Source organism: Chiloscyllium punctatum, chromosome 36 (genome assembly GCF_047496795.1).
Source record: "Chiloscyllium punctatum isolate Juve2018m chromosome 36, sChiPun1.3, whole genome shotgun sequence".
Taxonomy (NCBI): Eukaryota; Metazoa; Chordata; class Chondrichthyes; order Orectolobiformes; family Hemiscylliidae; genus Chiloscyllium; species Chiloscyllium punctatum.
Window position 1 is genome coordinate 19,171,084 of NC_092774.1, and position 25,695 is coordinate 19,196,778.

At 46.6% G+C, this 25,695-nt stretch overlaps 1 protein-coding gene and 1 long non-coding RNA gene across 2 annotated transcripts in view; one reads left to right on the forward strand and one right to left on the reverse strand.

The window, feature by feature from the left end:
- LOC140460851 (uncharacterized) overlaps nucleotides 1–25,695 on the reverse strand; it is a 97,156-nt gene that overhangs the window by 5,107 nt on the left and 66,354 nt on the right. The window contains exon 3 of the mRNA XM_072555544.1: nucleotides 3,040–3,291. Within this exon, the coding sequence (XP_072411645.1) occupies nucleotides 3,040–3,291 (252 nt within the window). The remainder of the gene's footprint in view (nucleotides 1–3,039; nucleotides 3,292–25,695) is intronic.
- On the forward strand, nucleotides 13,146–17,718 carry LOC140460900 (uncharacterized). Its single transcript, XR_011954386.1, has 3 exons — nucleotides 13,146–13,318; nucleotides 14,860–14,997; nucleotides 16,689–17,718. It is a non-coding gene; the product is annotated as an uncharacterized lncRNA (long non-coding RNA).

Here is a 25,695-nt window from a genome sequence, read left to right on the forward strand (position 1 = left end):
GGCAGAGAATTCCATAGAATGACTATTCTCCAGGAAAAGCAGTTCCTCCTCATCTGTCCTCAGTGGCACAGTGAGTAGCACTGCTGCGTCACAGCGCCAGAGACCCAAGTTCAATTCCTGCCTCGGGCAACTGTCTGTGTGGGTTTCCTCCGGGTGCTCTGGTTTCCTCCCACAGTCCAAAGATGTGCAGGTTAGGTGAATTGGCCACGCTAAATTGCGTGTAGGGTCAGGTGAAGGGGTAAATGTTGGGGAGTGGGTCTGGGAGGGTTGCTCTTCAGAGGGTTGGTGAGGTCTTCTTGGGGGTAGTGCATCCACCACGACCTCTGGACATTCATCCCATACATGACCCGCTCTCTGTTTATGAAAACCTTTTCCCGAATCGGTCCACGCCGTGCATTCACTTGCAGCAACCGAAAGGAAATGGAAGTCAAAGATTGAATCCAAGAATGGGGGGAAAAAAAAGGAAAAGGAGTTGGGAAGAGAGTGCCCTACTCACAGATGGTTGACAGAGTAAAGAGGTTGCAGTCTGGAGCAAACTCAATCTTCATTCAGAGACAGAGCAGCAGCAACTCCCCAGGCTCGTGTTCCAACTTCCGCATTCAGACAATAGGAAGGCTCTGATTGGCAGGAGGACCATTCACCTTCCGGTCCTCCACGGCTTCCGATTGGTCCACCAAAAGAAAGTCGCGAGGCGTGTGCCTTGCGTGCAGTGAGGAGCACGCGCAGTCTGCTCTCTGGCGATGAGGCTGTAACTGACAGGATTGAAGTGTCTGAATGTCAAGAGAAGTTAAAAAGGGGAGATGCATCATTTTTTTCCCCTGTTATATTTACCTTTCCTCCACGCCCCATTACTTTATAAATCGAAATAAGGTCACCCGACAACTTGTGGTTGTCGATAGGGCGACCAGAAGTGTACTCAGTACTCTACACATGGTCTCACCAATATCCTGTCCAACCTCAACGTGATGTCCCAACTCCTGCACTGAACGGTGTGAACAATGAAGGAAAGTGTGCTAAACGCCTCTTTCACCACCCTGTCTACCAATGATGCAACTTCCAAAGAACTATGTCCCCGACTTGGAGATGCCGGTGTTGGACTGGGGTGGATGAAGTTAAAATTCACACCACACCAGCTGATACTCCAACAGGCTCATTTGCAAGCATTAGCTTTTGGAGTACTGCTCCTTCATCAGGTGGTTGTGTCTTATGATCCTGTTCCACAAACATCCCATGAAGGAGCAGTGCTCCAAAAGCTTGTGTTTCCAAATAAACCAGTTGGACAATAACCTGGTGTTGAGAGATTTTTAACTTTATGTCCCAGAACCCCTCCACGCCACCGCCCGCCCCCATGAATCTGTTCTACATGACGATGCAGGGCCCTACCATTAATGGTACAAGTCCTGCCCTTCCCTGTTTTAGCAAAATGCAACCCCTTTCCTTTATCTCTCGCTCTCTCAGACACACACACCCTAACACTCTCACCATCTCACAGGCTTATGTTCCATCTCACACACATTTAATTAGCATATATGCACAAACTCGCATACGCACGCACATACACTCCTGCAGATACAGTCACACATAACTCAATGGAGTGAACTTCCATTTGCAGAATTATATTTGCAGATATATTCAATTTTGCTCAAAATCATACAAACTGCAGACAGTCAATCCATGTAATATTTTATGAATTCCTACTTTGGTTAGTAGAACCAGTCTGATTCAAGATTGGGATTCAGACACTTTTGTGCAGTATCTGAGCTGCAACGTCACCTATTTTTATAAAACCTTACATCATCTCGAGAAGGTGAATTAAAAGTAGTTCTGGGATTTACATATTAATGAACTGAAACCTGCAGCCCATACTAAAAGATGAAAGATTAATCTGCAATCTAGATTTGTTTAATATGTCCTGTCTGTTGCATGACACTGTGATCTTTTGCTATAAATTCTGTGTCTTATGACCTTGCTCCACAGCTACCTGATGAAGGGGCACCGCTCCGAAAGCTCGTGCTTACAAATAAGCCTGTTGGACTATAACCTGGTGTTGTGTGACTTTTAACTTTATCCACCCCAGTCCAACACTGGCACCTCCACATCGTTTCCAGTGGACACAGCCCACACCTCCCAGTGCTGCCAGGAAACTGGACAATGACAATGGGATGATGGAGTACCTGCACTCCTGAAAAATTTACAATTTCTAACAATACTGGCTACTCATTCACTGCTGCAACCGATACACAACATTGGAAACATAGTACAGGAGACTGTCAGAAATCAGCACAACAGGTCAGGCAGCATCCGTTGCCCAAAAAATGTCGATTTTCCTGCTCCTTGGATGCTGCCTGACCTGCTCTGCGTTGCCAGCACCACTCTAAGCTTGACTCTGATCTCCAGCATCAGCAGTTCTCACTTTCGCCTGTAAGAAATGAGCAGTTTTAAAACAAAAACCTGTTGCAGTTCAAAGCTCTCAATGAGAGTCTGAGCTGGCCTGAGCTCGGCAGGTAATCTTTATTGCGACCCAACTTTGATACAGCTTCACCAAAGAGCACACACCCCCTCCAACCCCTCACTTGTTTCATTATTGGTCACTACCCAGTTGACCCTTTGTAATTGGATCCTTGGTACAGCCTTAACCCGGAGAAAGTACTGCCTCACTCAGCATTTTCAACCCGTACCCTGTTTCCAAGTAAGTTGGATGGGCAGTGTAGAGTCAATCATACTGCTTTGGGTCTGGAGTCACGTGTAGGCCAGACCGGGTAAAGGATGCAGCTGGGACGATTGAGTGAATCCTCTCCCACAACGACAGTTTCTTTCCCTAAAAAAGAACGGAGTGAATCAGGGTGGGGGTTTTCTTCCATCCCCACTCCACCGACAATGGTTTCACCGTTAGATTCTGAACTCCAGATTTCTGACCAAATTCCAATTCCCCCATCTGCTGCGGTGGGAATCGAACCCGGGAGTCCCTGGAACCGGGTTGATAGTCCAGTCAATAAATGGTACTCGGCTGTCATTCCTTCAATCGCCCTGCGATGGTACATGAACTCGCTGGTGGCTCCGCAGGTAGGAGGAGCGGGTGAAGGCCTTCCCGCACTCGGGGCAGCTGAAGGGCCTCTCCCCCGTGTGGACCCGCTGGTGCCTCAGCAGGTTGGAGGAATTGCTGAAGGCCTTCCCACACTCGGGGCAGGGGAACGGCCTCTCCCCCGTGTGGACCCGCTGGTTGGTCTGGAGGTTGGAGGAATGCCTGAAGGCCTTCCCGCAGTCGGTGCAGGGGAATGGCCTCTCCCCCGTGTGGACCCGCTGGTTGGTCTGGAGGTTGGAGGAATTGCTGAAGGCCTTCCCGCAGACAGGGCAGGGGAATGGCCTCTCCCTGGTGTGCCTGCGCCGATGAGTCTCCGGGACAGACGGGGCACGAAAGCCAGTCCCACAGTCGCCACAATTCCACGGTTTCTCCACGGGGCGGGATTCCTCAGGTTTCTCCATGGCCAAAGCTTCAGCCACACACCAACGCGTGTGGAGCCCCTCCCCGCCGTAAATTCCTCTTCCCAGGCCCCACACTCAGTGCACTGCAACGGTAGGGTCTCTCATCCAGTCCCACTGATGCTGAAAACGTGCTCAAACAGGAACCAAAAGGCTTTGCTCCTTCTCACAGAATCATAGTCAAAAATCATTGTGTTCCTGATGGATTGAGTGACGAGGTAAAAACAATGACTGCAGATGCTGGAAACCAGATTCTGGATTAGTGGTGCTGGAAGAGCACAGCAGTTAGGGCAGCATCCAAGTAGCTTCGAAATCGACGTTTCGGGCAAAAGCCCTTCATCAGGAATAAAGGCAGTCAGCCTGAAGCGTGTAGAGATAAGCTAGAGGAGGGTGGGGGTGGGGAGAAAGTAGCATAGAATACAATGGGTGAGTGGGGGAGGGGATGAAGGTGATAGGTCAAGGAGGCTGTGGTAGCGAGTCTGTTTCACGACATGGTTGAAGAGCTTCAGGGCAGAGGAAATGACCTGGGAGTTGCAGTGGGAGAGGGACTCCCTGAGATTCTTGTAGAGAGAGAGGAGGAAAACTTCTTCAAGGCAGGCATCCTTGCAGTGACTGTCAGACACTGACGTCAAAGTGAGGACAGCAGATGCTGGAGAGTCAGAGTCGAAAAGTGCAGTGCTGGAAAAGCACAGCAGGTCAGGCAGCATCGGAGGAGCAGGAGAGTCGATGTTTTGGGCATAAGCACTTCATGTGTTGATATTGAAACTTCCATCTTCAGATCTTCAAATACTCTGTAAAAAGAGATTACAAAGGTCATCACTGTCAGTGCAGGGTAGAAAACCTGAACAAGGAATTCTACTTTCTGTGGAATATCCTTTTCTTTTGTTATTCCACAAAATTGAAGGCACCATCCCACTCTCTCTCCCCCTCTGTTCTCACTCCATTCTAACTAATTCTCCTGAAGGTGCTGATTCAGGATCTTACAGGGGCAGATGAGCAAAAACATCAAGACTGACATCTCTCTGAATTTTGGATAACTCCACCTGAAAGTTAATATATTTCACAACACTGGGATCCTGCGGAGAGGTGAGCAGGTCTGATTTTGGGAAGCAAAAAAAAAATGAGATTGTGAGAATCCCCAGAGTGTGGGAGCAGGCCACTTGGCACAAAGACTCCACATTGACCCTCCAAAGGTAACCCACCCACACTCATTCCCTTACCCCTATTGCTCAACATTTATCCCCTGATTAATGCACCTAACCTGCACATCCCTGGGCACTATGTAATTGAGCACAGTCAATCCAACCATACCTGGACATACTTAAAAATCACACAACACCGAGTGAGTGTTCAATGGGTTATTTGGAAGCACTCGCTTTTGGAGCGCTGATCCTTCACCAGGTGGTTGTGGAGAATAAGATCAAAAGACACCGAATTTATAGAAATCCAGCAGAGCTGAGAACAGACTAACATCTCGATGCCTTTTAAAAGTTGTAATTCTACCAGTCTCCACCACTTCCTCTGGTAGTTCGTTCTATACATGCACCACCCTCTGTGTGAAAAGGTTGCCCCTCAGGTCCCTTTCAAATCATTCCCCTCTCACCTCAAATGGATGCCCTCTAGTTTTGGACTCCCCTACCCTGGGGAAACGACTTTAAGTACTCACCCTATCCATGCCCCTCACAAACGTCTATAAAATCACCATGCAGCCTCCGATGCTCCAGGGTAAATATTCCCAGCCTATTCAGCCTCTCCATGTAGCTCAAACCCTCAAAATCTGGCAACAGCCTTGTCAATCTTTCGAAGTATCACACGTGTTTCCTACAGCAGGGAGACCAGAACTGAACACAGTATTCCCAAAAGTGGCCTGACCAATGCCCTGCACATCCACAACTTAACCTCCCAACTCCTGTACTCTCTGCTCTGACCAATAAAGGCCAGCATACCAAACGCCTTCTTCACTATCCTGCCTACCTGCGACTCCAATTTCAAGGAACTACAGTCCAAGGTCTCCTTGCTCTACAACACTCGCCTTAACTGTGTCAGTCCTGGCTGGATTCACTTCTCCTTATCAACAGCTCAAGACCAGGAGCCTGGAACATTGGAGGTCCTTTTCATGTATGGAGTTGTTTTTCTCATTCCTTGACTCTTGATATGGTAGTTTACTGGCCTTGTAAGTCTGCTGTTAGGTCGGTTTAACTTGACATTTTTTTTCTGCCTGTCTGCAAAGTCAGGCCCTGACTTCTTTGTTACCCTATGCTTTTATAGATTTCACAATAAATGTTAATTTTCCATTACACCAGCTGGGTACCTTTTAAATGCTGTAATTGTACCAGCCGCCACCACTTCCTCTGGCAGCTCATTCCTTCCACGCACCACCCTCTGAATGGAGGAGTTGCCCCTTTTAAATCTCACCCTCACCCTGACACTACGACCCATCTAGGGAAAAGATCTTGTCTATTTACCCTCTCCATGCCCCTCCTGATTTTATAAATGTTTGTAGGGTCACCCCTCAGCCTCTGGTGCTCGAGAGAAAACAGCTCCAGCCTGTTCAGCTCAAACTCTGACAACATCCTTGTCAACCGTTTCCGAACTCTTTCAAGTTTCACAACATCCTTCCTCTAGCAGAGATACCAGAACTGCACACAACATCCCAAAAGTGGCCTAACCAATGTCTGGTGCAGCTACAACATAAATTCAACTCCTATAATCAGAGGATTGGGAAAGTTTTCAAAACCCACAAAAGACAACTGGGAAAGAATGGAGGGACAAACCGAACTTTTGCGGGTCAGCTTGGAACATTAGGGCGGGGGGCTGGGAATGAGGGAAGGAAGCTGAATGTGCTGGAGCCAAAGTGAAGGAAGAACAGAGGATGCAAAACCGGCTTGAAGCTGCAATGAGGAATATTGCATGTGCTGTACTTGTACCTGTTGCAGTTACTGGTGGGAATCGGGTGCATTTTAAATATAAAAACAGAAAAGCTAGCTACCCCTGACACAAAACTGCATGGAAGCCATATTGTCACAAAGCAATGTTTGCAGTAAAATGTAGCCTGTTAACAGAATGCTGTCTGAGCCCTGGCTAAGGAATTCTGTTTTGATAGCCTGACCTTGCAGCTGCAGGCTGTCTCTGCTCCTCAGGCCATTAGACTGTGCTGCTTCATAGAATGATGGATTGGTTCTCTCTGTCCCTTATCGGTAATTAGAGCCTAGCTGAACCTGCAGTATAAGATAACATTCAGTTTTGTAGACATGAAGAAATGTAGGTCTGGACAATGTATGTGAACCTTACGACTGCCCCTCAGTTGCATAATTAATGGAGAGTGGGGCTTGTGTTTTACATAAAACTTGTAACATTCTGTATTTTATTGGAATATATCAGACTTTATTTTCAACTCAGAGGTATTCCCCAATGGCAACGAATAAAGCTAATTAATTGCTCAAGGTCTCCTCTCCTGACTACTTTACTTTAAACGATTTGACACACGAGTTACTTTGCTCCAACAGTACTAATAGTTACATCGAAGGGAGAGAGAATTCCTCAAGTAGGGCACTCTCAGAATCCTGGGACAGCCCTATTTCTGGTTTACTTCCGAATGGACAAACATTAGGCATTTATTTATTTCTGATTTTGTTTCATTTTTCTTGTTTGATTCCCTGCTGTGACTACACTCTGTATCTGGAATGGTGACAGGCTGAGATTGTAGGTTGGCTTTCGATTGACTGAATGTTTTCTTGTTCTGGAAGCTGTAAAAGAGGCGTGAAAGCTTCAGCAGAAGTCCAGCAAAGGTGAGGATAGACCAACATCTTACACTGTGGGAACAGGGAGATCAGAGGACAGAGAAATCAGGCCCTGAAATCCGAGCTGACACCAGACTACCCTGTGATCAGTGCTTTGATTAGCAATGCCAACCCTCTGCCTGACCTCGCTTCCCATCTGACTACACCTCAATATTCAGGATCCAATTCTTGCCATCCTGAAGCCATGTGTCTGTAAGGAGTCTCAGACCATAATTATTCATTTCAATGAGTGCAGTTAATTCATTTACTTTTGTTACAATGTGGCAAACATTCAGATTCACCATGTATCATTTCAATTTTTGTGATCTTTAGAATCCAGTTTTGATTGCTGGTATATTTACTCTCCTTGTCCCTTTCTATTGTTCTCTGATGTTCATTTTCCACATCACTACACTGCTCACTGGCCTTGATTTGGATTGGCCATGCTAAATTGGCAACAGTGCCCAGGGATGTGCAGGTTAGGTGGGTTAGCCATGGGAAATGCAGGGTTATAGTTTCATAGTAATAGAAGCAGGAGTAGGCCATTTGGCCCATCCAGCCTGCTCCACCATTCATTACGATCAGGGCTGATCTATCCACTGTCTGAGCTCCTCCTCCCTGCATTGTCCCAACTACCCTTAATTCCCAGACTCAACAGAGACACTCGGCCTTGCAGCTGTACTGTTACCTGATAAACAAATTCTTTCCTTGCATGGGAGTATCCTCTCTTTGCAAGGACCTATTGTATACTTATCAGCTACTAACCAACACTATCCAGACACTGTGTTGCTGGGTAAAGTGCCTCAGTTTGCTCAAATTCCTGCAATTAACAGTTTGCTAATTGTTAAATGATTGTAACCTATATAATCAGACAACTCTGTTTCTCGTCAGAGTGACTTGTGACCATGAGGTCGACTTGGCTCTCCCCGTGAGCTCCGAATAAACAGTCAATAACCCAAGGTTTGTGTGTCATGATTACTTATCTAATGCTTATTGGACTACTACGAGCAAGTCACCCACAGCATAATCCACTTCCATCCCCAACATGGATCAAGACGCCATCCCTTTTTGCCAGACAAGTAAATGTATCAAGCTCAGGAAACAAAGCCTGTCAAACATTAATAGACACAGATCTAGACCAACCTTTTCCAGAGTCTGTCCCTTCACCTCGATTGACTTTCTTTTTCCCCTCAGCTCCTACAAACCAACAGCTGAACCCAAGGATGAGAAAAGAAATGGGAAAGAGGGCGAGAAAAGAGAGTGCGGTCCTCCCAGATGTTAAACAGAGGAAGGAAGTTACAGTCTGGACTGAAGCTCAATCTTCATTCAGAGAGAGAGGAGCAACAGCAACTTCAGAAGCTCATGGTCGACCTTCCGCATTCAGACAGTGGCGGAGGTTCTGATTGGCAGGAGGACCAGGCCCCTTCCGGTCCGAGAGGGTTTCCCAAAGATTGGTCTCCCCGTCCATCAGAACGACGACGGGAGGGGCCCTATGTCGATCTCACACATGCGCACTATGAACACTGCTCACGGCCAATAGAGCGAAGTCTGGATCGCATGGGACTGTGGGTATTACATTAGCCATTAAAGAGATGAAATCAAGAGTCCCATATGCCTTCTTAACCGTCCTTTTTTATGTGTTAATGACGAACACGTCAAGAGCTAATCTTTAATCGATTTTCAATTGATAGACTGAGTGAAACACTACAGGGGTTTAACTCTCTATTTCCAGTTCAGTGTCAGTATATCGCTCTTTATCTGTCCTCAAATAAGGACCGAATCAAAGCGCGACGTCTGTTCCACCTGAACGTTGATTTTTTTTTAGTTTGCAGGTTCCAACCCTCCGTTTCAATCATTTATTAAAAGTTATTCGTGTTACATGGGCATCGCTGGTTGGCCAGCATTTAGTTCCCCTTGAGAAGGTGGTGGTGACCTTCTGTAGTCCACACGCTGTACGGTGACCCACAATGTCCTGAGGGAGAGAATTCCAGGATTTAGACCCAGCAACACTGAAGGAACAGCAATGTGTTTCCAAGTCAAGATGGTGAGTGGATTGGAGGGGTACTTGCAAGAGGTTGTGTTCCCAAGAATCTGTTGCCCTGGTCCTTGTAGATGGAAGTGGTTGTTGGTTTGGAAGGTATTATCTAAGGATATTTGGAGAATTTCTGTGTTGTGTCTTGTAGATCATACACATTCCTGCTTCTGAACAGTGGGGCAGAGGGAATGGATGTATGTGGAGATGGTGCCAATCAAGCAGGCGACTTTGTCCTGGATGGTATCAAGCTTTTTGCATGCTGTTGAAGCTGCACCCATCCAAGCTGGTGGGAGAGTATTCCATTACACTGCTGACTTGTGCCTTGTCGAAGATGGACAGGGTTTGGGGAGTCACAGTATGCCTGACCTGTTGCCTGCTCTTGTTGCCATTGTGTCTGTGATTAGTCTAGTTGAGTTTCTGGTCAATGGTAAACCCCAAGGATGTTGATAGTGGGGTGTTTAGTGACAGTAACACTGTTGAATATCACGGGGCAGTGGTCAGTTATCTCTTTTGGGGATGAGTCATTGTTTGTCATTGGCATGGCATATATGTTACTTGCCACTCCTGAGCCCATTGGATATTGTTAAGATCTTGTTGCATTTCAAACTGAACTGCTTCAGTTTGTGAGGAGTTGTGAATCGTGCCGAACATTGTCCAATTATTGGCAAATATCACCACCTCTGACCTTATGATGGATGAAGGTCACTGATGAAGATGGTTGAGCCTCAGAAGACACGACCCTATGAATTCCTGCAGAGACGTCCTGGAACTGAGATGACTGACCTCCAACAACCAAAGCCATCTCTCTCTGTCCCAGGTATCCCTGAACAATTCAGATACACAACAATATTTCAAAACTAATTGAAGGCATACAGATGAAACACCCCTCTTCTGGGAGTCTCCAGTGCAAGGTTTTCTGTTCGGGAAACCATCTGATTAGTGTTGACTGTCATCAACCTTTTTGATCTTGGCCACACACAGCGCCCCCTGTCCATTAGCCCCCGCCACTCCAGCGCTCCCTGTCCATTTCTACCCCGGCACTCCAGCGCCCCCTATCCATTCTCCCTCACCACTCACAGCACCCCCGTCCTTTCCTCCCACCACCCACAGCTCCCACTGTCCATTCCACCGCCAACCACAGCGCCCCTTGTCCATTCTCTCTCCATCCCCAGGTTCTTGCCCGTTCTCCCTCTATACTCCAAACACCCTGTCCACTCTCTCTCACGCAACCCTCTGTACCCCTGTCGTTTCATTCCTCAGGCCCTGTCCAGTCCGTCTCCCCACCTTCTACACCCATCTATTCTCTCTCCACCCCACCCTCTGCCCCCATCTATTCTCTCTCCACCCCACCCTCTGCCCCCATCTATTCTCTCTCCACCCCACCCCCTGCCCCCATCTATTCTCTCTCCACCCCACCCCCTGCCCCCATCTATTCTCTCTCCACCCCACCCCATGCCCCCATCTATTCTCTCTCACCCCACCCTCTGTCCCATGTCCATTCTTCCAGCCCCCACCATCCATTCTCTCTCTCTCTCCCCTCCCCCCACCATCTGCCACCCGCCCCATTCTCTCTCCCCTGAAATACACCAGGCTCGGAGTCAGAATTGGGGTTCAATGACAGAGTTTATTGCACAAGGAAATACCGGGGCTCCGGGGAGAGAAAGACACCAACAGCACAGTGTCAGCTGCGAGACTTCTCTCGACCCGGAGCACACGTCAAGAAACTTTTATACATTTTGTGACACAATCGGTCAGGGATGAGATTATTGTCTTTGTAACATGATTTGTTTATGGTAATCCTTGCAGAATCGTTGATAGTTGATACAATCATTGTCAGTTCCAGCACAGCCTTTGTTAATTTCCACACAGTCGTTGTCAGTTTCAGTGCAGACATTGTCCATTTCAATGTCTGCATGGAAATCCATTGTTGTTGTAATGGGCGCTAATTGCTCTCCCTGAGAAGGAGGATTCCTGCAGCCCTGGCTGTTAGCATTTGGTATTGAGTCTGTATCATGCTGTTAGCACTTCTATAAGAGGTGTTGGCTGGACCCAGACACTTCGGCGGGCAGTGTTCATTACTCATGAATATTCTCACCCCCACCCGCCTTAAACTAATCACCTGGGTTGTGAGTCCATTGTGCTACATTCTGGTGGCCCCAGACAGTGTCTGTATCTGCTCTGCTGTTTCTCTCCATATTGTGATCCAGCGGCCATCTTGTGTGTCAAGTTGGCCAACTGATGGCTCAGTGGCCATCTTGTGTGTCTGTGTGCCCAGTATCACCCTGCCCTGTGCCATCTCCCACTTCTCCGCCACGCCCACTCTCTCTCCCCCGCCCAATTTCTCCATCAACCCCACCCATTCTCTCTCTCTGTACCCCTAGTCTCTCTCTACCCCCACACTCTGCCCCCCGTCCATTTTCTCTCTCTCTGTCCCCCATCCTTTCGGTCTCTTTTCTCCCCAGCTCCCACCACACCGTCCTTTCTCGAGCCTCGAACCATCTTTGACCTCTGTATCAAACCCTTCAAAGGACAGAGAGAGAGAGAGAGAGAGAGAGAGAGAGAGAGAGATAATGGATGGTGATGACTCTACCTGGGAGTCGGGAGGAGTGAGAAATGGCTGATCTTCAAAATTGAGAATACCTAAAATGATATCTTCAGAAACATCATTAAAGCCAGAAAGCGCGTTCAAGTTTTTTTAAAAGAGCTGCTGAAATCTATCTGATTCTTTCTCTGAAATAAACGCAGTCAGGCCACCGCTCAGGACAGGCTGGAAGGGGTGAATGGGCGAAAGTGAGCACTGCAGATACAGGAGATTAGAGTCAAGATTAGAGTGGTGCTGGAAAAGCACAGCCGGTCAGGCAGTATTCGAGACTTTTGTCTGAAACGTCAATGTTCCTGCTCCTTGGATGCTGCCTGACCTGCTGTGATTTCCAACACCACTCTGATCTTGAATGTAAGGGGTGAATGGCCTAGTCCTAGTCTTGTGAAGTTGGTTCCAACTATCTAGAAATAGCATCACAGAGCACAGAAACATACCCTTCGGTCTGTGCCGACCAGATATCCTAAATTAATCTGGTGACCCATTTGCCAGTATTTGGCTCCTTATCCCCCTGAATCTGTCCTATTTATATCCCCATCCAGATGCATTTTAAATATTATCATCGTACTAGCCTCCATCACTTCCTCTGGCTGACACGCACCAGCGTCTGTGCAAAAAGGTTGCCCCTCAGAAACCTTTCCCCCCTCACCCTAAACCCACGCCCTCCAGTTTTGGACTCGGGGAAAAGCTGGGGAAAAGACATACAAAAGTTGAGCAGCCAGACAGAATGCAAAAGAAATACAATGTCGAATCACAGGGAAAAACAAATTGTGGCTCTACCCCTTTCCCCCCTCACCTTAAACCCATGCCCTCCAGTTCTGGACTCGGGGAAAAGCTGGGGACAAGCCAGACAGAATGCAATGTCGAATCACAGGGAAAAACAAATTGTGGTTCTACCCCTTTTTTCCTATTGGCATTTGGCCTCTTAACATCTGACAGAAACACCAGCATTGAAAAGTGTGGTGCTGGAAAAAACACAACAGGCCAGGCAGCGTCCGAGGAGCAGGAGAATCGACGTTTCGGGCATAAGCCCTTCTTCAGGCATTTTATGCCAGAATTTTCAACTCTGGTCTCCAGCATCTGCAGTCCTCACTTTCTCCAAGAAACACCACCATCCCCCAGTGAGCATACTGCGCATGTTTCCCGGTGTCATCAACGCAGTGCACATGCCCACCGGTGTCAGCAAAACTCTGGGCATGCTCATTGCTTTCCGCAAAAAAAAGGCGCGCGACCTTCCTTTGATGGCCCAATAGGGAACCGTGGAGGACCAGAACAAAACTGGTCCTCCTGCCAATCAGAGCCACCCCATTGTCTGAATGCGGAAGTTGGACCATGAGTTTCTGAAGCTGCTCCTCCTGCTCCTCTCTTTCTGAATCAACATTGAGCTTCACTCAGACCGCAAATTCATTCCTCTGTCTCAGATCTGTGAGTACCGCACTCTCTTTTCTCGCCCCCTTTGCCATTTCTGTTTCTTTCCGGAGTTTAATTGTTGACTTACACCAACTGAAAGGAAAGGGATTGAACCCAGGGAGGGGACGGACTGTGGAAAAGTGATCGAGGTCTGTGTTTCAATTGGCAAAATAGACAGGCAGGAGGCTGGAAGGACACAGCAAATCAGGCAGCATCAAGAGGTGGAGAAGTCGATATTTCGGGTGTAACCCTTCTTCAGGGCTGAGGCTGGGGCTGGGGCTGGGGCTAGGGCTAAAGTGGGGAATGGTGAAGATAGGGAGAGGGTCCGGCCTGATTAATCATTGGGTGGAAGAAATCAGGTTGGTGGCAGGAAGGAGTGATAGTGAGGGGCACGGGGCTGAGAAGGGAGTCGGGGGATGGAAAGGGAGGTTATTTGAAATTGGAGAACTCGATGTTGGGTCCTGTAGGCTGTAGGCTGCCCGGGCGGAAGATGGGGTTTGTTCCCTAATTTGCAGTTTGGTTCGTTGTGGCAATAAAGGAAGGCTAAGATGTTCTTGTCAGAAAGGGAGTGGGAAGGGGAATTAAAATCGATGGTGACTGGGAGGTCTGGTCAGCCTTTCGGACCCGGCTGTGATGCTCACCAATCCGTTCCCCAAGTTTACGCTCAGTCTCCCCGAAGTCGAGAAGACCACAATTTACAAACACGTGGCAAATGCAGTATCTCAATGTGAACTTATAGCCTTTGCTATGATAAAAAAGCAGAAAGACGGTTTATTGTTTAAATGGTGATACTTTGGGATGTGGAGAAAGTGAGATCTGCAGATGCTGGAGATTAGAGTCAAAGTGTGGTGCTAGAAAAAGGCAGTAGGTCAGGCAACATCTGAGGACCTTGAGAGTCGACATTTAGATCCCGAGCACTTCATCAGGAATGATGTGTGGATGGACAAAGGGTCTGATTCTGTGCTGTATGACTCTAATCATCTTCGGGGAGAGCAGAAGGGTGATTGTGAAGGTTGGAGTTGAAGAGGAGCTTTCAAAGATGTTTGCCCTTAATGGGAGCAGAAGTTACAATGAAATCTTGCATTTGTGAGACAGCAACTGAGTGAGTGAGTGAGTAAATCCGAGATTTTGGTGCAAAGTGGGAATTCATTGCACTGTGAGGATGAAGCTCTACCTATTGAGTCATTTCTGCTGGTGAATGAAACCAGGCTCAAGATTAGGAGGAGTAAATTTAGGACAGGGATGAGGAGGAACTGCTTTTCCTGGAGTGTAGTGAATCTATGGAATTCTCTGCCCCTGGAAGCAGTGGAGGCAGCTTCATTAAGTATATTCAAGACACAGTTGGATGGGTTTTTGCATGGTAGGGGAATTAAAGGTAGTTGGGACAATGCAAGGAGGAGGATCTCAGATGATGAATAAATTAGCCATGATCTTAATGAATGGCGGAGCAGGTTGGACGGGCCAAATGGTCTTCTCCTGCTTCTATTACTATGTAACTGTAACCCTGCATTTCCCACAGCTAACCCACCTAACCTGCACATCCGTCATCATTACAGGCAATTTAGCATGGCCGATCCAAATCAAGGCCGGTGAGCAGTGAGGTGATGTGGGAAATGAATATTAGAGAAAGGGACAAGGAGAGTAAATGTACCAGCAATCAAAACTGGATTCTAAAGATCACAAAAACTGAAACGGTGAGTCTGAATGTGTGCTGCATTGTAACAAAATTGAATGAGTTAACTGCACACATTGAAGTGAATAATTATGGTCTGAGACTCCTTACAGAGACATGGCTTCAGGATGACAAGGATTGGATCCTGAATATTGAGGGTGTTGTCTCTGGGAAGCTTGGTAAAGGTAAAGGGTTGGCACTGCTAACCTGCAACCCATTTGAAAAGATGAAAGACTTCACAATCCAGGTTTGTTCAATGGATCATTTCAGTGACAGGACACTGTCGTGTTTTTCTATAAATTCTGTGTCTTATGATCTTATTCTCCATAACCACTTGATGAAGGAACAGTGCTCCAAAAGCGAGTGCTTCTAAATAAACCTGTTGGACTACAATGTGGTGTTGTGATTTTTAAATTTGTCCAGGTTAGGGGGGGAAGTTGCTATGCTAAATTACCCATAGTGCCCAGGGATGTGCAGGTTAGGGTGTGATAGTCAGGGAGTAGAGCAACAGGTGAAGGGGAATAGATGTGGGTGGGTTACCCTTTGGAGGGTCAGTGTGGACTCGTCGGGCCGAGTGGCGTGCTTCCACACTGTGGGGATTCTGTGAAGGGAAGGAATTCCTGCAAACTGTGCAGGGCAGTGCAGGCTAGCCAGCCAGCCGGCCGCGCCCCACCCCTTCCTCTCGCCCCTTTTCCCATTCCCTACCCCACCCCTGACCCATTGAAGGCGTCACAACGCGGAAGTGGCCCTGTCAGTTTGCATGAAACTCCCTCCCTCTCGGCAATTCTTCGTCCTGGGAGTGTGTGGGGGGAATCTGTTCACTTGTGGCAACTGGAGTGAATCCAGGGAGGCAGCAGACTCTGCAAACTCAGGTATGTGTGTTAATTACCCGGGAGAGGAGGGACAGAAGGATGGGGTGGAGCTGTTTTCCTCATCGCGCCAGAGTCTGAGACTTTTATAAAATCATGAGGATGGGACAATCCCGAACTGGAGGGTCATAGGTTCAGGGTGAGGGCGGGGGGAGATGTAAAAGAGACCTCGGGCAACTTTTTCATGAAGAGGGTGGTGCGTTTATGGAATGAGCTGCCAGAGGAAGTGGTGGGGGGTGGTACAATTCCAACAGTTGATAGACAACTGGATGGGTGAATGAATACAAAGGGTTCAGAAGGAGAGAGGCCAAGTGGTGGTAAATGCAACTGGAGTCATAGAGATGTACAGCACAGAAACAGACCCTGACTGGGAGCACAAGAGTTTGACTGAAGTGTATTGGCGTTAATGCCTTGATGTCTCATTTTGCTCCCACCTTCCCGGGGTCATTAACCATTTTGTGTCTGGTCCTTCCTCAAGAAGCTGCATTGCAGGTTCACCCTGAATTGACATACTATTTTTTTTTGCTTCCCAAAATCAGACCTGCTCACTCTCAGCAGGATCCCAGTGTTGTGAAAGATATTAACTTTCAGGTGGAGGTATCCAAAATTCAGAGAGATGTCAGTCTTGATGTTTTTGCTTTTTCTGCCCCTGTAAGATCCTGAATCAGCACCTTCAGGAGAATTAGTTAGAGCGGAGTGAGAACAGAGGGGAAAGGAGAGTGGGATGATGCTTTCAATTTTTTGGAACAACAAAAGAACAGAATATTCTGCAGAAAGTAGAATTGCTTGTTCAGAATTTCTACCCGACACTGATAGTGATAATTTTTGTAATCCCTTTTTACAGAGTATTTGAAGATCTGAAGTTGGAAGATTCAAAATCAACAGATGAAGGGCTTATGCCCAAAACATTGACTCTCCTGCTCCTCGGATGCTGCCTGACCTGCTGTGATTTTCCAGCGCCACACTTTTAGACTCTGACTCTCCAGTGTCTGCAGTCCTCACTTTGACATCAATGTCTGACAGTCTCTCAATCCATCGGGACCGCAACGGTTTTCAACTCTGATTCTGTGAGAAGGAGCAAAGCTTTTTGGTTCCTGTTTGCGTATGTTTTCAGCATCAGTGGGACTGGATGAGAGACCCTACTGTTGCAGTGCACTGAGTGTGGAGCCTGAAACAGTTATACGGCCGGGAAAGAGGAATTGACGGCAGGGAGGGGCTGTATGCGTGTTTGTGTGTAACTGAAGCTTTAGTCATGGATAAACCGGAGAAATCCCACCTTTTGGAGAAACGATGGAAGTGTGATGACTGCGGGAAAAGCTTCTGTTTCCCATCTACCCTGGACTCTCATCGGCGCAGCCACACCGGGGAGAGGCCGTTCCCCTGCCCCGAGTGCGGGAAGGCCTTCAGCAATTCCTCCAACCTGCTGAGGCATCAGCAGGTCCACACGGGGGAGAGGCCCTTCAGCTGCCCCAAGTGCGGGAAGGCCTTCAGTAATTCCTCCGCCCTGCTGACCCACCAACGGGTTCACACAGGGGAGAGGCCCTTCAGCTGCTGTCAGTGCAAGAAGGCTTACACCTGCTCCTCCGCCCTGCGGAGGCACCAGCGAGTTCTCCTGGAGGGGAATTGAAACTGTGATGGCCAAGTTGCATCCTTTACCCGGTCTGGCCTACACATGACTCCAGGTCCTCAGCAGTGTGGTTGACTCTACACTGCCACAACCCTCCTCACTCGGCAAATGAGAGGGGAGAAACTTACTTGGAGACAGAGTATGGATTGAAATTGCTGAGTGAGGAGGCAACACATCCTCCTGGTTACAGCTGTACCAAGGATCCAATCACAAAGGGATGACTGGGTGCTAACCAATAGTAAAGAACGTGGGGGGGGGGGGAGGTGGAGTGTATGTACTTTCACCTTGAGCTGTTAAAAAGCAGCTACTGTTTCTCTGCCTTTTTGCAGGGGGATCTGAGGATGGAACAAAGTTGGGTTGCAATAAAGGTTACCTGAATTTACCCCCTGGCTCAGACTCTCATTGAAAGCTTTGAGCTCCAAGCGGTTTTTGTTTTAAAGCTGATCAGTTGTTTCAGCCTCCTGCACTAAGCTTCCAATGTTGTCTGTCAGATGGAGCAGTGAATGAGGAGCCAGTATCATTAGAAATTGTATGTTTTTCAGGATTGTAGAGTGCATCATCCCATCGTCATTGTAAAGTTTCCTGGCAGCATCGGGAGGTGTGGGCTGTGTTCAATGGAAACGAGGTGGAGGAGCCAGTGGTGGACTGGCCTGGATGAAGTTAAAAATCACACAACACCAGGTTATAGTCCAACAGGTTTATTTGGAAGCACTAGCTTTCGGAGCGCTGCTCCTTCACCGGGTAGCTGTGGAGCCCGATCAAAAGACACAGAATTGATAGCAAAAGCTCACAGTGTCATGCAACTGAAAGGATATATTGAACAAGCCTAGATTACTGTTAAGTCTTCCATCTTTGAGAATGGATTGCAGGTTTTGGTTCATTTATATGTAAATCCCAGAACATCTTTTAAGCTACGTGCTTGAGATGACTTAAGGTTTTATTTTTAAAAAGGCTGACAGCTCAGACAATGCATTAAAGGTGTGAGGTTCGAGCCTGTCATACCCCAATCTTGGATCAGACTGGTTCCAGTTCCAAAGTAGGAATTTATAAAATATTACACAGATTGACTGCCTGCAGTTTCTGCACATTTTGAGCAAAGTAGAATGTATCTGCAAACATAATTCTGCCAATTCAAATTCACTTCTTAGAGTTATTTGTGTGTGTGCATGTGAGTTTGTGTGCATGCTTGGTAAAGAGTATAAGCCTGTGAGAGTGTTGGGGGGTGTATGTGTGTGTGTATGTATGAGAGAGGTATGAATAAAAGCAAGGGGTTACATTTTGCTGAAACAAGGAAGGGTGGACCTATACAGGTAGTGGTAGGGCCTTGAGTCTTGTTGGAGAACAGAGACATGGGAGGATTCAGGTGTATAGCTGCATCACTGGGAGACAGGGTGGTCAAGAAGGTGTTTAGCACACTTGCCTTCACTGTTGACCCCATTGAGTATTGGAGTTGGGACATCATGTTGAGGTTCTACAGGATGTTGGTGAGGCCACTTGGAGAGTACTGAGTACAGTTCTGGTGGCCCTGTAATAAGAAGAATACTATTAGAGAGGGTTTAATAAAGATTTACCAGGACATTGCCAGGACTGGAGGGTTTGAGTTATAAGGAGAGACTGGGACACTTTTCACTGAAGTGCAGGAGGTTGAGTGGTGATGTCATTGAGATTTATAAAATCATGAAGAGTGGAGGTAAGGTGAATAGCAAAGGGCTCTTCCTTAGTGTAGAGGTGCTCAAAACTAGGAGGTATATTTTTTTAAAGTGAGGGGAGAGAGATTTAAAAGGAGCCTGAGGGACAACATTTTGGTACAGGGTGGTTTGCATATGGAATTAACTTGCTGAGGAAGTGGTAGATGCGGGGACAGTTACAACATTGAAATGACATTCGGATGGGTACATGAATAGAAAGGTTTAGAGGGATATGGGCCAAATGTAAGTAAGTGGGACTAGTTTAGTTTGGGAATCCTGGTCGGCATGGACGAGTTGGACCGAAGGGTCTGTTTCTGTGCTGTCTACCTCTATGAACCAGAAGTGATCTTATTGAAACCAATAGATTTCTGAAAGGGGCTTGACAGGATAGATGCCGATAAAATGCTCCTTTGTGGGGAGGGTCATAGAATCCCAACAATGTGGAAGCAGGCCATTCAGCCCATCTATTCCACACTGGCCCTCTGAAGAGCATCCCACCCATTCCTAACCCCTTTCTCTGTATTTCCCATGGCTAATCTATCCTAACTTGCACATCCCAGGGCACTATGGGTAAGTTAGCACTGCCAATCCACCCTAACCGACACCCTAAAATACAGAAGAGGAAGTGTTGGATGTCTTCAAACATAAAGGTGGATAAATCCCCAGGACCTGATCCGGTGTAGCCTAGAGCTCCGTGGTAAGCTAGAGAAGTGATTGCTGGGCCTCTTGCTGAGATATTATCATCAATAGTCACAGGTGAGGTGCCGGAAGACTGGAGCTTGGCCAACATGGTTCCACTGTTTAAGAAGGGTGGTAGTCCAGGAAGCCTGATGTCATTGGTGGGCAAGTTGTTGGAGGGAGTCCTGAGGGACAGGATGTACATGTATTTGGAAAGGCAAGGACTGATTAGGGTAAGGTCCTAGGGAGTGTTGCTGAACAAAGAGACCTTGGAGTGCAGGTTCATAGCTCCTCGAAAGTGGAGTCGCAGGTAGATAGGATAGTGAAGGCAGCGTTTGGTATGCTTTCCTTTATTGGTCAGAGTATTGAGTACAGGAGTTGGGAGGTCATGTTGTGGCTGTATAGGACATTGGTAGGCCACTGTTGGAATGTTGCATGCAATTCTGGTCTCCTTTCTATCGGAAAGATGTTGTGAAACTTGAAAGGGTTCAGAAAAGATTTACAAGAATGTTGCCAGGGTTGGAGGATCTGAGCTAAAGGGAGATACTGAACAGGCTGGGGCTGCTTTCCCTGGAGCATTGGAGGCTGAGGGGTGACCTTATCGAGTTTACAAAATTAGGAGGGGCATGGAAACGATAAATAGACTAAGTCTTTTCCCTAGGGTCAGGGAGTCCAGAACTAGAGGGCATAGCTTTTGGGTGAGAGGGGAAAGATATAAAAGAGACCTAAGGGGCAACTTTTTTATGCAGAGGGTGGTACGTGTATGGAATGAGCTGCCAGAGGATGTGGTGGAGGCTGGTACAATTGCAACATTTAAAAGGCATTTGGATGGGTATATGAATAGGAAGGGTTTGGAGGGTTATGGGCTGGGTGCTGGCAGCTGGGACTAGATTGGATTGGGATATCTGGTCGGCATGGACGGGTTGGACCAAAGGGTCTGTTTCTATGCTGTACATCTCTTTGACTCTAAAAGCAAGTTGTAGACAAGTAAAAAGGCCCAACCAGGCAAGGAGGTGGTTAACAACCTTAGGGCATCCCTCTTAAACCATGCATCTAGTTTGTTTACAAATTAAACATGCTTCAGCTCTTTTCCTATCTGCTTTCTGGAAATCTGGGTGACACCAGGTTTGTAATACAGTATTAACCATTCCCTCCTTGCCCACGTGTGTACAATACTGCACATAATCAATTGAAAAAGGCAGCAGCAAAGAAGGAACACAAAGTAGTCCATCAGGGGTCACCCACATTTCGGTTTGAGTATCGAGGGAGGACCCTGTTTGAGGCCATAGTTTGTGCTGCTCAGCAGGGGGCGCACCCTGTGATTTCAGTCCCATACCCAGGCCTGGCATTTCTATCCCCATATTGTCTCTGTCGGGGTTTTGCTGGGGACGCAATGGGACCAGAGGTTTGGGGTGTCAGGCTGCCTGCTTGGCAGCAGCATCCATCTGCTCATTCCTTTGGAGACTGTATCCATTGCCTCAGCATGAGCTGAACATCTTGATAGCTGCCAGATTGATTGGACAAAACAGCATTACTGTTCGTCTGCCCCATGGGGGTTAAAAATCCTCTCCGTTCCCACAAGTCTCTGTAATCATGGGTCACACCAAAAGCACAGTGAGAGTTGAAGAGCTCAACCCCCCAGAGGGGTCTCTCAGTTCTGAGATCGGTCAAATGAACACTAGGATTATGGTCTGTTTCAGCAAGGTTTCACACTTTAATTTGTAACAGCCGGGCAAAGATTTGTCCAGCAACACAGATATTAAAAGATTCTGTGTTCCTTGGAGAAACTGTGAGATTAACTTGGAATAAAATATCAATTTTCATATGTTTCTTAAGAGACCATACAGCCTTAATTACAGAATATTCCAATAAAATGTAATAAAATTACATAATGGAAACAGGTTAACCCAATGATATTTCCTGGGAAATAATGTTGTTTCACACGCATTATCTCCTCATACCTGTGCTTCAAGGTTAGCTAGGATGGTCAGTAATGTCCTATCTAGCTTAATTAGGTCCATACAATGAAGAAGGCATTGTTTGCTTAATCTGTAATTCAGTTAGCTCAGAAATGCAGCTTTTAGCCATTTTAAACACAATGTTAATTTGCAGCCTGAAGCCATGTTGTTCTATTACTTTATATTGAGATGCCATTTTGTGATGAATAAAAGCTCCTGACAACAGCCTAAATCTAGGTATTAGATCCTCATCTGGTGTGGACCCGCTCCGTCACTCAAAGCAAAACTAAATTGACAATTTAAAGCCATACGTGCTATTCTGCTAAATTAATCCAGTTGGTTTGTTTTTGTTTAAAAATGTGAAAACCTCGTGAACAGTTCTTCCAGTTAATCACTGGATATTCAAATTTCTCTTCAAAATTAAAGATCATAACAAAACTGGGTGTCATTGTGGGATTTTGAATCTGGAGTGTGTGCTTGTGAAGTTTGAATGAACAATATTTCAAAGTGAATGTTATCGTGTTCAGTATTAAGACTTTCTGGAGATGAAAAATTTGCCCTTGTGTGTTTTGCAACACTTAACCAAGGTCAGTTCTATAGAATATGCAGACAGGTTGATGTGAGAGTTTGAGAGCTGGGGCAAACATCAGAAATAATGGAGGCAGGAGCACAGCAATTAGAGTTAGAAAGTTAGCCAAAAATATAAAAACAGGAAGGAAAGTTTCGTCACTTTGTTAACTTTTTTAAGAAAAGCTAAGTGTTGGTTCTGTAAAAAATGAGTCTGGGGATTCAATAACGGAGGATAAAGAGATGGTCGGTGAATTGAAAAGAGCTTGAATCTGTCGTCACTAGAGAGGATACAAGTAACAGCCTGGAACTAGCTGGAAATCAGGAATTGAAAGGGAAGGAGGAACTGAAGACAATTACAATTACCAGGGAAGTAGTACTGAGTAAACTGTTGGAACTACAAGCTCACAAGTCCCAGGGGTCCAAAGGATTTCATTCTAGATCCTTAAAGAAAAACTAGCTGGTGATATAGTTAATGCATTGGTTTTAATTTTCCAAACGTCATTCGTTTCAGGGAAGGTTTCTGTAGATTGGAAAACTCCTTTCTTCAAAAAGGGAGACCGAGAACAGGACACTGCAGACAATTTACCTTAACATATGCCATTGGGAAAATGTTCAAAGCTATGATTAAAGATGTGATGACAGGGCACTTGTACAAGTTCAAGGTAATCAGGCAACATGAATGTGTTTTTGTCAATGGGAAATAATGTTTTGAAGAACTGCCTCTCCCACCTGTGACTGAGCTGATAAATCTCATGTACCGACAGGGAATGGAATCCGTTAGCACAGTCCCCGCATTTCTACGACTTCTCTGTCGTTCTGGTGTCCTTTTGGCTCCCTGTTTCTGATGAACAATTGAAACTGTGATCACACTCAGGAAATGTGTGCAGTTACTTCCTGCTGCGAATACTATAATGTTACTTCAGTCTGTGTAACTGGTTACAGCTCCATCCCATAGACAGCTCACTGGGGCACACTCTCTCTCAACAAGGACAAAAGACATACAAAAGTTGAGTAACCAGACAAAACGCAGAAGCAATAAAATGTCGAACCACAGGGGAAAAAAAAATTGTGGCTCTACCCCTTTTTTCCCTGTTGGCATTTGAACACTTCAAATCTGTCAATAACAGCCCCAGCCTCAAAGAGCATACTGCGCATGTTTGCCGGTGTCAGCAACGCAGTACGCATGCTCGCTGGTGTCAGCAAAAACTGGTGCGCATGCTAATCGCTATGGGCAAATAAGGCGCGGGACCTTCTTTTGATTGACCAATAGGAAGCACGGGAGGACCGGAAGGACATTGGTCCTCCTGCCAATCAGAGTCACCCCATTGTCTGAATGCGGAAGTTGGACCATGAGGTTCTGAAGTTGCTGCTGCTCGTGTCTGAATGAACATTGAGCTTCATCCCAGACTGCAAATTCCTCCCTCTGTCCATTATCTGGGAGTACGGCACTCTCTTCTCTTGTCACCTTTTCCATTTAGTTTTATTCTGGGATTCAGTTGTTGACTTGCAGCAGCTAAAAGGAAAGGGAGTGTGTCGGGATGGGGACAGACTCTGGAAACGTTGCGCCAGGTCTGTGTCTCAATTGGCAAGATACACAGGTAGGAGGCTGGAAGAACACAACAAGTCAGGCAGTATCAGGAGGTGGAGAAGTCAACGTTTCGGGTGTAACCCTTCTTCAGGATTGGGGTTGGGTGTAGGGGGCGATGCAGATAAAGGGTGTGCTGGTTGGTGAAGTGGGGATAGATGTAGACAGGTAGAGGGTTCGATCTAGGCAGAAGGGAGGACTGCAGATGCTGGAAACCAGAGTTTAGATCAGAGTGGTGCTGGAAAAGCACAGCAGGTCAGGCAGCATCCGAGGAGCAGGAAAATCGATGCTTCGGGCAAAAGCCCTTCATCAGGAATTTCCCCAGGGTCAGGGAGTCCAAAGCTAGAGGACAAATGTTTGAGGTGAGAGGGGAATGATTTAAAAGAGACGTGAAGGACAACCTTTTCACATAGACAGTTGTGCATGCGTGGAACGAGCTGCCAGAGGAATTGGTGGAGGCTGGTACGATTATATTTAAAATGCATCTGGCTGGGTACAGGAATCGGGATGGTTTGGAGCCGTGTGGGTCACATGCTGGCAAACGGGATTAGATTAATTTTGGATATCTGGTCATCACGGACAAGTTGGACCAAAGGGTCTGTTTCCATGCTGTATGACTCTTAATCGTCTTTGGTGAAAGCAGAAGTGTGGTTGTGAAGACTAGAGTTTCAGAGCAGCTTTCGAAGATGTTTTGCCCTTACTGGGAGCAGAAGAATACAATGAAATCTTGCATTTGTGAGAGAGCAACTGAGTAAAGGGAGTACATCTGCGATTTTGGTGGAAAATGGGAATTCATTGCACTGTGGGGATGAAGCCCTACCCTATCCAGTTATTTCAGCTGGTGGATGAGACTCGGCAGTTCACACAGGCAGTCAATCCAGTAATATTTTGTAAATTCCACTTGGGAAATAGAACCAGTCTGATTCAAGATTGGGGTACAGACAGACTCTGACCTCACACCTTTAATGCATTGTCTAAGCTGAGATGACACCTTTTGTTATAAAACCTGAAGTTATTTCAAGAAAGTGTCTGACAGGAAGTTCTGGGATTTACATATTAATGATACCTGCAACCCATTCTGAAATATGAAAGGCTTAACAATCCAGGTTTGTTCAATATATCATTTCAGTGGCAGGACACCGTAATGTTTTTCTATAAATTCTGTGCCTTATGATCTTATTCTCCACAACCACCTGATGAAGGAGCAGCACTCCAAATGCTGGTCCTTCCAAATACACCTGTTGGACAATAACCTGGGTGTGTGTGATTTTTTTTAAACTTTGTCCAGGTTAGGTTGGATTGACCATGCTAAAGTCCTCACAGTGCCCAGGGAGGTGCAAGTTTGTGTGAATTGGCTGTGCTAAATTACACATAGTGTCCAGGGATGCGCAGCTTAGCATGGATTGGCCACGCTAAATTACCTATAGTTCCCAGGAATGTGCAGGTTAGGGTTAATTGGCCAGGTCAAGCTATCCAGAGTGAAGATCTAGACCCCTCTTAAGGGGCCTTTTAGTTCGCGATTGGTCTAAAGAATCAATGAAATGCAGTCTGTACAAAGCAAGGTTATCAGTTTAATAAGGCAGCTTGACCCAATTCTGTCCAACAACACAGTGATTAAAGCTTCTGTGTTCCATGGCGAAGTTGTGCAATTACATTTGAAAATGACACGTTATTTATTTAGGTTTTTTAAGAGACAGTACAGCCTTAATTACGAGAAAAGACCAATCAAATGTAATAAGGTGACA